At 44.1% G+C, this 12,418-nt stretch overlaps 1 protein-coding gene across 1 annotated transcript; it reads right to left on the reverse strand.

Annotated features, from left to right (window-relative positions):
* Window positions 1-3,129: 3,129 nt before the first annotated feature.
* Window positions 3,130-8,495, reverse strand: ap5s1 (adaptor related protein complex 5 subunit sigma 1). Its single transcript, XM_046413691.1, has 3 exons — window positions 8,187-8,495; window positions 6,251-6,542; window positions 3,130-4,981 (listed from the first exon to the last, which is right to left on the reverse strand). The coding sequence occupies exons 1-3, from the start codon at window positions 8,366-8,368 to the stop codon at window positions 4,853-4,855; spliced, it is 603 nt and encodes a 200-aa protein (XP_046269647.1). The 5' UTR covers window positions 8,369-8,495; the 3' UTR covers window positions 3,130-4,852.
* Between the last annotated feature and the right edge of the window lie 3,923 nt (window positions 8,496-12,418).

Here is a 12,418-nt window from a genome sequence, read left to right on the forward strand (position 1 = left end):
CAGCTCATTTTCTCCACAGTGCTCTCGCCATGAGCCATACAATAGGCAGGCAGACATCTAATGAGGCAGGAGAAAAAAAAAATATTAAGAGGAAATCCTTAAACTCTGGAGTTGGCATATTCAATGGCCACTCTGTAAACTCAATGAGAAAATCTTTTGTTGGAGCTTCAGGCCAGTGGGAGGGAGAGAACAAAACGCAGGGAGAGGAAACGATTGAGCGAGTGACTGAGATGAGCTGTGACAGTGTCAGCTTTGGTCTGCTCGGTCCACACGAATGACGGGTGAATGTGAGGGCAGCAAGGAGAATAAAGGCAGGAGGGGAGAGCAGAGGGAGCAGGAGGTGGTGGCCCAGCGGCTGGAGGAGACCGTTCACGGGCCTCGAGGGGTTTGGGCTCGGCTCCTGACTCCCAGCGGAGGGAAACCTCAAAGCTTCAGCATACCAACACATTTTGGACAATGCTATGCTTCCAACGTCGTGGCAACCGCACAGAGCCCTGACCTCAACCCCATCCAACACCTTTGGGATGAACTGGAACGGAGATTGTGAGCCAGGCCTTTTGGTCCAACATCAGTGTGTGACCTCACAAATGCTCTACTGCATGAATGGGCACAAATTCCCACAGAAACACTCCAACATGTTGTGGAAAGCCTTCACAGAAGAGTGGAAGCTGTTAGAGCTGCAAAGCTGTCTGTGTGTTTAGAAGGAGACATCATTAAACCTCCTGCTGGCGTGATGGTCAGTTGTCCCAATACTTTTGTCTATATAGTGTATCTCAGTGTGGAAAATCCGTGCAGGAAAACCTCTCTTCACTACTTCTTAGATTTCAGATGCTCTGCAAGAACCTTCCCTCTTGACTCAGTGAGTCAGCACACCAGTTCATGTCCACAGCAGCTGCCTCTGATCCACTCGCACTGCTGCCTCATGCAGTGTGACCCGTCTGGGTCCCCCTGAGGAACTCGGCCGGCTTCCCATCTGGTTGTTTGTTTCAGCTTTGGGCAGCTGAAAAACCACTTTGCAAAGTTGGTTAACAGTACAAGACTGTTTTTGCTAGGAGAATTTTCTGTACTTCAGCTAATGGCCTCCAATTTATTCTCTGTGTAAGTGCTATTGAAGTCTGAGAGAGTTCAGGTCTTCATTTCAACTGCGCATTAAAGCAGTTGATTTCGCAGACGAGTTTGTGCCTCGTGCTGATCAGGGAGAAATCACCTGCAGTGTTTGGCTGGAATAAAACACTCGCAGAGTTTTGGGCTGCAGTAGCACTTAGCTGAGAGTCTCTTGATAACCTTAACCCGTTTAATCTTTCACCTTTGACCCCAGAATGGCCCATTTTCAAAGCGAACACACCTAAACATGCTCTTTTTTTCATTTTCCAGGCCTGTGTGCAATTTTACTGAACAACTTTTCCCACCCGGCTGACTTCCCTTCTCCCTAATCCATTTATGTTTATTTGTACATTGTGATGTGTGACGTGTCCTTATTGATAATCCTGCCCACAAACCAGGCTGCGCTGTGATGAACCGCCATTAGACTTCACAATCACAGGGGATGAAAGCGAACGTACGCGAAATCTGCAGCAAATACTGTAATTTTAATCCCCACTTGACATTAACTCATGCATTTTATCAAACAGCTGTTTGCAGGCAAAGATCAACTTCCTTATGTCTGTGCATCAGTAATTAGGTGCAATTACAAACTGATTTCACACACATGAAAACAATCTCAGCGCTGTTTGTTTGATGTCTGGGAGCTCAGTTTAAATTGTTTCAAAGCAGCAGCAGCACTCCTGATTCTGTTGCCTGGTGGATTTCTGCTCTGGTGTCACTTGTTTGTCTCTGATTACCAGCAGCAAACACTGCAGCTCTCATCATGTCTGGCTACATACTGCCCCCTAGTGGAGAAGCCCTGGTTTGTCAGACCTGACGCTGCAATCTGTTGTGGGAGTTGAATACAGTGATGTGAGTGGAGCCAAGTGGCTGGACGTGCTGAGCTTAAAGAGCAGGCATAATGAAACCAAATGTTGCCTTTCAAAATAACAGTTAATAAGTACTGGAAGTAATTTATACAAACACTATACAGCATTTGGATTTTATGAGTCTGGATTTGATTGTTTGCTGCTTACCTGCTAAAAGAGCTCATTTTAATTAAAGTTTTGAAAATCAAAAATTCCCCCTCCAGGCATACAAGACAGCTAAAAATGTTCCGGTTTAAATCACAAATTGTGTCAGTCATAAACCCGGCCAAAACTTCTCAAACTACTCATTCTTCAGTCTATGAATATGCAAGTATTTTTTCATTTCAAAAGGTAAACCAGATGCTTAACAGCTGCTTAATTAACAAGACCACGCACAGTGGAAGCTTCACGTGTCCTGAAAACATTTTGCATACTGGACCGCGATTAGCGTCCAAACCGGTTGTGCCATGGAAACGTGTTGAACTCAGATTTAAGGTGAGCGCAGAAACACCTTCCTCCCTCGGCGGACGGACGTGGGAACAGCCTTCTAGTGTCAAACTGTGCACATACATCATTCTGCACAGTGAAGGTCAAACATCCAGCTGAAGCTGCGTTGAGCAAAACACATTTTCAATGGTGGGGCACTTAAAATGTTCAGTGAAACTTCAGGGCTGTGGGCTCATTGGGGTAAAAATGGAGCTGATTTTTACATCTCAAAATTAATATCAAAACTGGGCAAATGCTTAAAAAACAGTTATAACCACAACAACAAGTGCGAGCGTCTTGGAAATGCTGCCGTTACTCCCTGCACTACACGGCCATAAATAAACAGACACCGGAACATTAAATCCATATGTGAGTGGGGAACCCACAGATGTTAACCTGCAAAAGGGCAGGCTCACAGTCTGCAGGTGAGCTTTGTGAAAAGCTGCACGAACAGCAGCAGGTGACACTTTAACGTTCAGGTGAGCGATGTAACAGCAGGTGTGCAGAAAGAGGGCAACACCGCCATAATGAAAGGGTGGAGTCATGTTGTATGTACTTCAGCTGGATTTTAAATCTGACTGTACTGACGTTAGTCATGAAATCTTGTGGTTGCGCCCATCAAAATGTCATTTATGGCAGGTGCTGATGCATGCAAGGTGCATGAAAAAAGGCCCACACAGTGTTGGATCTCTTAAGTGCAATTTACAGACAATTTTTATTGGCTAATGCTCAAACTTCTTCCGTAGGACTGTAACAGGACTACAGGATCAGCTGGATCTTGTCCTGTATCTTAACTGTATATTCTGTTAATGTAAAGTTATTTGATTTGTATTATTTATTAATATTCTTTAAATATAAGCATGGACATAATGGTTACATTATTTATCCTGTTAAATCCAAAAAGAAAGAGAATTTAATGAAAAAAAAAAAAGTCCCACACGTATTTTGTGTGGGGTAAACAGTAAAAACAGGAGTGTCCACACAGTTTTGGCCACACAGTGTATAATAAATTACAGGCTTATCTTTCAGAAAACTGCATCTTAGTTTCATTTTTTTATAAATAAAATACTTCTCATTGGTGCTTCACTGAAACTCACAGGAGCAACAGCGCCCTCTGTTGGCCGCACACCGTTAATTACAGGTTTCCTGACTCACTTGTGTTTTCATTTCGCAGGTGTTTTTTCCAGCTGATGTTCAGTTTGTGTTGTTTCTTCCCCAGGAGATGAACACAACCTCTAAAACCTTCTTGTGTGTGTGTGTTTTTTTTTAATCATTTTTAATTTTCTATCCCCGATGCCTCGTTTTTGGAAAAATGCACCGTGTGCCCTTGATTGCAGGGTACACAACTTTCAAAGAATACGCCTTGGGTAAAGCTAAAATTAGTTTCATTTTTTTCCATACAGGGGAAAAAAGGAGAAGATCAAAGCAGTTGATGTTGGCATCCAGACAGATTTCTTTTCCCCTCATCCAAAATCACCGCTCTGCTTTTGGATTAGGTTGCCAGCACAAAAACTGGGGTTTAAGAGGCTTTTATGAGGCCAAGAGGAGGAGTGGGGGAGTCTGGCTCCGGGGGGGCTGAGGGGGGGCAATCAGAGGCACAACAGATGTTCACAAGATACAGGAATACATTTGTTATATGCTGTGCCTAAATGTTGTTGCTCTTGTTTCCGCGTCCTGCATGCCAACACCTCTGCATGTATTGCTTGTCACTTCCTGTCTTTTTTTCATTGTCCTAAATGCTTCAATAATCACGACATTTTCGGTTCAAAATGACACTAACAGAGTCTGACTGCAATCTGTCTTTGCTCCATTTCAGCTGCTTGTTACTATGAGATGAATCATACTTCGTGCTGCTCAAAAACACTGACAAAGAAAAAAAAGTCCCAACCCGGTGTCATCCTGCCATTCAACAGCGAAAGGTGCAGGCAATTAAGCACTTCGAGATTCGTTTACACTCCCAGAATTCTCAGGAATGAGGTCGAGTGCGATTCCTCGAGGTCACGGCGTGGCATTTGGAGTACGGTGAATCAGATAAGCAGCTGTCTTTGATGTTGACGAGCAGCTTTCTGCTGGCCTCTTCAGCTGCACTCTTTAATCTGCCACATTTTTCTTTCCACTCTTCAATTTGACAAACAGGATTTGAACTGAAGCCTCCCACACAGTAAACAGTCAACAGTGAGCTGCAAGTGGCTGAGGGAGATATTTACCACACTGTGTGTTTACCACCTCATGCAATCTGAAACAGCAGCTGTCACTAAGTTCGTCCTTCTTCCTCCGCCACAGAAATGCCACACAAGGTAAACAACACTCAGCCTGTTGTGGTGAAAGCTAGCAGTGATTGAGCCCAGAACTGGAAGTCGGGGAGTCACAGTGAGTGGACTGCACACAGCGGCCATACGTCAAGCTGCTCTGGTTCACTTGGCCATGTAAGCTGCCACTTCCTTCTCCAGACTCTGCGCGAAGCGGTGGTTGAGGAAGAGGAGCTGGCCGTGAGGAAGCAGGCGGCTGAGCAGACCATCCACACGGTGGCTCCTCAGCAGGACCTGGAGGGGAAATTGTTGTTAGTGCAGACATTTTAATTTAATCAGCGCTTAAGTTTCGCACTTAGAATCCGTATGGCCGCAACCTTGTTTCATATTGTTTGTCTTCTTCCGTAACCTTTAATGAGTCGTCACTGTTTGACTGCAGAGGTGAACTGCTGCACTGACTTGATTTCAGTCTAACGAGGTCTTTAGTTTTTTAGTTTTATTTGAATAAGGTAGCATTAAAGCTGCACCGTGTAAAAACTTTCATTATATAAAACTACACCCCTTTTATCTGCAAATAAAGATCTAAAATGACAGAAATCATCTTTGGGTTAAATTTATTCGACATGTTCCTTGAGTTTTTATTTTGGCTCATGTCCCATCTGCTAACATGGAGGGGGAGGGGTTTGAGAGCTGTACTGCAGCCGGCCACCAGGGGGCCATCCAGAGGTTTTGGCTTCACTTTTGAGGAGCTCTCACGTCGTCCATCTTTAGATACATTCCCAGGCAACATAAACAAATGTTCTGGTCCAGGAAAAAATAGTGCATTTGTTGTGGACTATTTCCAGCAGCGGATTAATGCACATTTTCTACGGCAGGACAGTGACTGAAAATAAACTACTGTCTTTCAGTGTGAGAGTGGAGCTCTGTGGCACAGAGGAACAACACGCTGCATATCAGGCTGTCACTGCACACAGAACACTTATTAGTAAGACACATTCATTGATTGTTTCAGTCTTTTATTGGGATTTGTGGAAAATCACCAGATTTATCCACTAAGACCAATGTAAACACTGGCTCCAAAATAGCAGCGGCGGAGCTAAACTCTCCAATTATCAAATCTTTCTTTCCTCTAATCCCTGCTTCACGAGCTGGCCAACAGCAAGTCCAAGGCAGCCAGAACTGCAACTTGTTAAAATTCAAGCACAAACACTGATTTACCAAAGGGCTGAGAGACAGCAGACTGACCTGATTCTCCACCCAAAACAGACAGACCACCCAGATGTTGTTCTAATGCACCTAAAAATGAACCACAAGCTTGGTTTCTCATGGCGTGTCAGCTAGTCGAACGCCTGTCAGATCTGTGAAATACCGCAAACAGGATAACGTGCAACTTAACAGCGTTTCCTCCGTCCAGATCACACCGGACCAAGATCTCGATCAAGACCTTATGTTAATCTAGTCCAGGTTTGACTCATTACGTGATTGTGTCTGATTGTGACTGTACAATACACACTGCAGGGGGGCCCCTTCATGAAAATAAAACCATGCCTGCTTGGTGCTCACCTCGCTGCCCGGCCCCAGCATGTGCAGGTGCTCCAGGCAGTGTCGGGTCAGGCTGCGCAGGGTCCCCTCAGCCAGCAGGAGGTTCTCGTGGGGCTCACAAACCAGCGTGAAGCCCAGACTCTGGACCCCCATCCACAGAGCGCTCATCTCCTCAGAGAAGGGGTCTCCAGCTCTCAGGCGTAACACTCCGCTGTCGGCCTCCTGCAGGGCCAGCGCCTCCTCACCGGGCACCATCTCCACCAGCAGCTGACCTGAAGCCTCCCGGGACAGGCAGACGGCGCTCCGGACCTGCCTGGTCACAGAGGATCGGAGGTTTATTGAAAAACAGAGAAACGGGCGGGTAACCTGCCATCACCACATTAACATCTTCATTCTAAACCAACACCAAGTCGGATTTGAGATCAAGGTGGCAACTAAACGTAGTGTTCATTATTAGTTAAGGGTTTTGTTGTGTGTTTACTAACGCAAACTCCCGTCTTGAACCTCAACCTTAACCTTAAGTCTAAAGTGCTATAAATGAATGCCTGAAAATGGGACATTTTTGTCTGGAGAAACAACAAACAAGAAAAAAGCTTTGCATTTCGAATGAAAAGAAGCTGAGGAAATGAAGCAAATACTATACATGAAAACATGTTTCTGAGACTGGGATGAAGCTTTGCTGCTCCGTTGCCTCCCTCTGACTTTGAACAGCATTTTAACATCAATAAATCCTCTCCACATTTGTTCGGAGGCATTAGAGGGCCTTTGACAGAATGTTTAGAAGGTCTTCTTTTTTACCCCTGCATGTTGGAGGGGAAAAACATTTTGTTTTGACAGAGACAACCAGTAGTTACAGGCTGTCATGTCTGAGAAAAGGAAACTACAGAAACACTCTGGGAAAAAAAAGACTTATTTACTGAAAACAAATGAGATGAATGCAAAGACTGACAGCCTCCACTGGCATTTATGATGACTTTTACATGGTGTGCTATCAGGAAATCAGCAGGGAGCACAGAGGAGAGCTGATGCATTACAGCAGCAAAACAGGAAGGGGGTGCTCTTCTTCTTCTTCTTCTTGGATGAACAGATTCTTGGTATCAAAATGACAAAGGCAAAAAAGCAGCAGGGGACAACAGTCGCATCCTTCTGACAAACGAAGTGCTGGGGTTTATGGTGGCGAGACAAAAGAACTCCTCCACATTAAAGTGGAAGGAGGATTATCAGACCTCATTCGGATCAGCAGCATCCAGGGGCGTGCCAAGAAGGGGGGCTTGGGGTGGGACTGGCCACGCCTCAAATCTGATTGGGCCAAGTTCCAACCAATTATCCTAAAGTATGATTGGCTGTCTGTCCAGTGAGAGGCGGAACCTTAGTTTGAACAACTATTTGATGAGTATATTTCTGCATTGTTTTCTTTTGTGTCCAGCCAACTTTTGAAGGTACAATTTGTATTTGAGGACTTAGAGAATAAAGTATGGAAAGTTCATATTATATTTGATTGGTCCCACTCCATTGTGTTGACTTTATCAGCACAATTTATGTTTTAAATGCAGTTACCGTAAGTCGCCTTAAATAAAAGCATCAACTAAATAAATGCACTGTAAAATAATAAAAATCAAGCAAACGGCTGTAAGAAACTGTACAACTGTGTATTGTTAGTACATAAAATATAAGAGAAATGGTAAATTGATGCTATTTTGACGCATGTACTTCATATATCAATATATGTAGCTTCATTTAAGACAAAGAATAGATAGATACAAAGATAAAAGATATTTACAGAGAATTTTATTGGACAAAGCCGGTGCCTAAACTGCACTGTTTAAACTGTAATTTTGTATTGTGTGTGCTTTAACTGACAGTAGAGGGACTGAATCTGATCAAACACAACATTTCCATCACTGCCCACAGTCTTCATTTCATTCAGCAGTTCTCCAGCCTCGTTAAAACGACTCACCTTGCTACCACTGCTATCTTCTCCTTCTGCAGAAGCCGTCTCTCCTCAGGGCTGAGCTCCTGGTGCTGGTCGGACGAAATGCTTTCATCTGGTCCAAAAACCCGGGAGTAAAGGGTCCGACTCTCCCCGGGACCGAGAGCACCGACCGGACAGACGGTGTGGATCAGGAAACATCGGACCATGTTGCCGTATGTGGACGAAAAGCACGAAAAAGCAACTTATTTTTCACCAACAGCGCTTACTTTGCATTGAAATGTTTCTACTGATTTCTCACTTCCGCGTTGGTCAGCTGACCGCTCTCGGCCGCCGTTGCTCTGCGTTGTTTCAACCACCAGATGGCGCTGGTGTATCTAATATAATACAACATTATATTATATTATATTATATTATATTATATTATATTATATTATATTATATTATATTATATTATATTATATTATATTATATTATATTATATTATATTATATTATATTATATTATATCAAATTTGTTGATGTTATGGCATTGATGTTAAGAGAAATGTGTTTTTAACCACACAAGAAATCTTTAAATCTTAGAAATTTGAATTGACCTCAACCAGTAAGAGCTTTGCAAAAGAAATATTTAGTCAGAAATATGTGAAAAATCAGTCTTTCCAGGATTCTTTCCAAAAGTGTTTGTTTTGTACAACCAGTAAATCGAAAACCCAGCAATGATTTCTTAGAAAGATTTCTTAGAAATTAGCATTTGAGAAGCCAGTGGATTTTCCCTGTAAAAAGTTACTGGATGAAAAAGAAATGCTGGGAGGAAAGCAGACTGAGGGGCAGAAGGAGGCTGCAGAGATGCTGAGTGAGATCAGAGATCAGAGTGTGTTGAGGTCTCAGCAGACAAACAGAGGCAGCTGTTAATTCAACAGCTGCTGCTGGTCACGCTTCTTTACTCTGAGAGAGCCTGCTGTGTGTGTGTGTGTGTGTGTGCAGAAGTAGTGCAGGGAAAAGAAAGAAAGAAAACATTCACCCAGCTTTGTTAGCATTCACTCCACTGTGCTGTTAACCTCCTAACCCTCTGCACAGACCTGCAGAGACTGAAACAGGCTGTGAGAAGACCTGAACATGTGCTGGATTCAGTTGTTTGGTGGATTTCGTAGCTTTTCCTGTACGCGAGTCATTGTTACAGCTGTGAGAGGCGGATGTGAGCAGTGACACTTAGGCACTGGGTCCAATGTCTGTTTCTGCAGCACCGTCTGACGCTCGCTGGTTTTAATTTAATCTACTTTACGGGACCATTTTTGCATTTTTGTTTTTTGATTGAACCCACATTTATGATATTGTCCCCTTCTGTCCATTGTGTAATCACTTTGAGGACAGCGTTTTGCTCATCAGCGCTTTTCTTTACGCCACTGAGATTCTAACACATTTTGCTTTCTGTGATCTGTTCCAGTTCGTACGCTGCATGAACACATCCTTAAGTGAAGAATGGTTGGTTGACATTAGTCGACTTAGTCAAGAATTGAGATTTGCCTTCTATTTCAAAAAGGTAAATTGTAACTGAATTGAAATGAGTACGACATTTCCTCATGTCTGCACGCTTCATATGAAGCTACAACCAGTTAGCTTAGCTCAACATTCAAAAACAAAAAACAGGCAGGACTAGCCTGGCTCTGTCCAAAGGTAACAACATCCTCCTACCAACAACTCTAAAGCTCACTAATTACATGTCATATCTTGTTACTGGTCCAGCAGTATCCAGATAACACAATGTGGTTTTCAGGTTTATTACCTTCAGACAGAGCCAGACTAACTAGTTGGCTTGGTTTACAGGTCTTTGTACTAAGTTAACCATATATATAGCTCCCCAAATGTCCATCTATTTCTCTAAGCCAGGACAGACCAACAGTGAAATGATGCATTTCATCTGAAAAGGTGTGGAGGCGAAGCACTGCAGCGCCCACACTGTGTGTAATTATTATCCCAGAGTGGTCATTACTCTTCAGTGATAAAGGAGAGAATGAGAGGGATCACTACAGGTAACAATTAGCCAAACTCAGCGTGAAAATTCATTATGAAAGTGAAGCCTGACATTTCACGGTCACATATGAAACAGTTGGTCACATGAAGGTTCACTGCGGCACCTTTATTGTACAGGATCAGATTTTCAATGCGAACGCAGCAAGCATGAAGGATGTGCAGCCTCTCGTGTCATGAATACCACAAAAAAGTCTGAGCAAGATTCAGTTCTTTTGAACTATGAGTCACAGTTCCCTATGAAGAACCAAACCAGCTGAATAAGGACAACAACAGGATGTACAAGCCAGTTAATTATATGAACCAATGGCAGTGAGACCCGCTTGTTTGAAATAAAGGAAGCTCAGGACAACATCTGAGAGGCCACTCTTTGTCTGTTTCGTTCTCAGCAGGGGGATATGAAAGCCTCCTTAACTTATGGTGAAATCACATCAGTGTGCTGAGGATGTGCAGAGAGCAGAACCAACAGCATGTTTCTCATCTTCGACAACATTCAGAAAGGAAGTTTACCTCACAAAACCTGAACCCCCACCCTTCCTTTGAAACCACAGTGTTTTGCTATGTTGCACCACCCTCGCCAGGTTGTTAGGACCTTGTTTTACAGGCTGCTTTGTCAGTTTACTGTCAATGTCAATGGGTCAGAGCAAACAGGGGCTTTAAAGGTGACACCCAGGCTGGAGCTCCGGGTGAGGGCACCTTTGATTGGCTCTGCAGCTTCCTGCAGGACCCCGAGGTGGAGTATGAAGACAGGACAGGCTGGGGTAAAGAGACGGAGATAGGAAGGGTGGAGTAGTTTGTAAGGTATCACTGCAGGGTGCTGGTGGGGTCACAGAGAAGGCAGCTCGTGCTGTTAATGATTCTGACATTATGTTTTTAAGCTTATAGGGAGCAGCCCTCCCTGTGCTAACAAACGTCTGTATGTCTACGAGTTGTGAGCAGATTTTTCCCTTTTTAAACTGGATTATTGGAGTATTTATACACCCAGTATATCATCAGAGTAAGCAGCAGTAATAGATTCTGAGGCAGACCAACAAGCATTAGCAAACTAGCATTTGGGTCAAGTTGTGCTCCTGGCTAACTGATAGCTAACTCTCCTTTTAACAGTTTTGGTTTCCAGTAAGGTCTAGAAATATCTGACTCTTTATCTGCTAAATACTCAGTCTTTTAGCAGTTCCAGTATCTCACTGAAAAAGACAAATCGAGCAACTCAGACAGCTCATGTTGTTGAACTTGTGGACCAAAGTTCCCTTTTTCTTTGTTGAATCTCCAGCTCCTAATTGGACCTGTCCAGTTGTAAAAACCTGGCTTGGTTCTCTTTCGGGTGGGATGGGGTGGGGGACTTGCTAAGAACTCATCTACATTTTAAAACCAAGAGCTTCAGTGGAAAACGAAGCTCGAGTCTTGAGTGGCTCTTGCAAGTGTTGCATTATGTATGGCTCATGCAAAGGTGTGAGGCCCTGTAAACCTCAGCAGCTGCCCAGTAAATCACCTCGGATGAATGGAGCAGAACCATTGACAAATACGTGTAAAGATCACTGAAACAAAAATGTGTTTTTCTGAATTTCTGAAACCCCCCCCCCCTCCCCCTTCTCTCCTATCCTGCCCACACTTATTCCCAGGGTTTAGGAAAGATTCAAAGCATTGAGCTAAAATTGCACAACAGACAACCAACAGACACTTGTGTCAGCTAGGAACTGTTGGCAGTAGCTCTTCAGTCTTCAGAGCTCAGTCGGTGCAGTGCAAACAAAGGCCCGCCTGCCCTCTCTTTCCCATACCAACACAGCCGCGGGGAAACTGCCTGATTTCAAACTTTGGTAAAGTGCCAGAAGGGAGGGAGTTGTGCTTTCACAACCTTTCTAAGAGACGGGTCACGTGTTTACAGCACATGGTGGCTCCGATTTTTTCTTTTTCCCTCCTGCAGCAGTGCTGTTGAACTCCTGTCGGGACACGTCAGGGGAAGGGCTGGCCACTCCCTCTGCATGCAGGAATGTGTGCATGTATGCCTGGGCACGTGCTGCAGCACAGGCCCCTCCCAAGGCTGGCTGGAGAGGGAGAATTTGAACAAACAGGAAACTGCTCTGTGCTCCCGCCACATGCGATGTGCTATTCTTAAAGTTCAAATGTGGAAAGTCTAGTTTGCTTTGACTGCACCCAGCACACCGAGGGCCTCTTGGCACCTGGATAACAACTCTGAATGAAACCTTGAGACGCCTTAAATCTGGAGCGTTG

Source organism: Scatophagus argus, chromosome 15 (assembly GCF_020382885.2).
Source record: "Scatophagus argus isolate fScaArg1 chromosome 15, fScaArg1.pri, whole genome shotgun sequence".
Taxonomy (NCBI): domain Eukaryota; kingdom Metazoa; phylum Chordata; class Actinopteri; family Scatophagidae; genus Scatophagus; species Scatophagus argus.

Coding starts and splice junctions, on each gene's coding strand:
- ap5s1 (XM_046413691.1), bottom strand. CDS start 8,368: ATGGTCCGATGTTTCCTGATCCACACCGTCTGTCCGGTCGGTGCTCTC. Junction 6,543..8,186: donor AAGATAGCAGTGGTAGCAAG/GTGAGTCGTTTT, acceptor CTCTGTGACCAG/GCAGGTCCGGAGCGCCGTCT. Junction 4,982..6,250: donor TGCTGGGGCCGGGCAGCGAG/GTGAGCACCAAG, acceptor TTTCCCCTCCAG/GTCCTGCTGAGGAGCCACCG.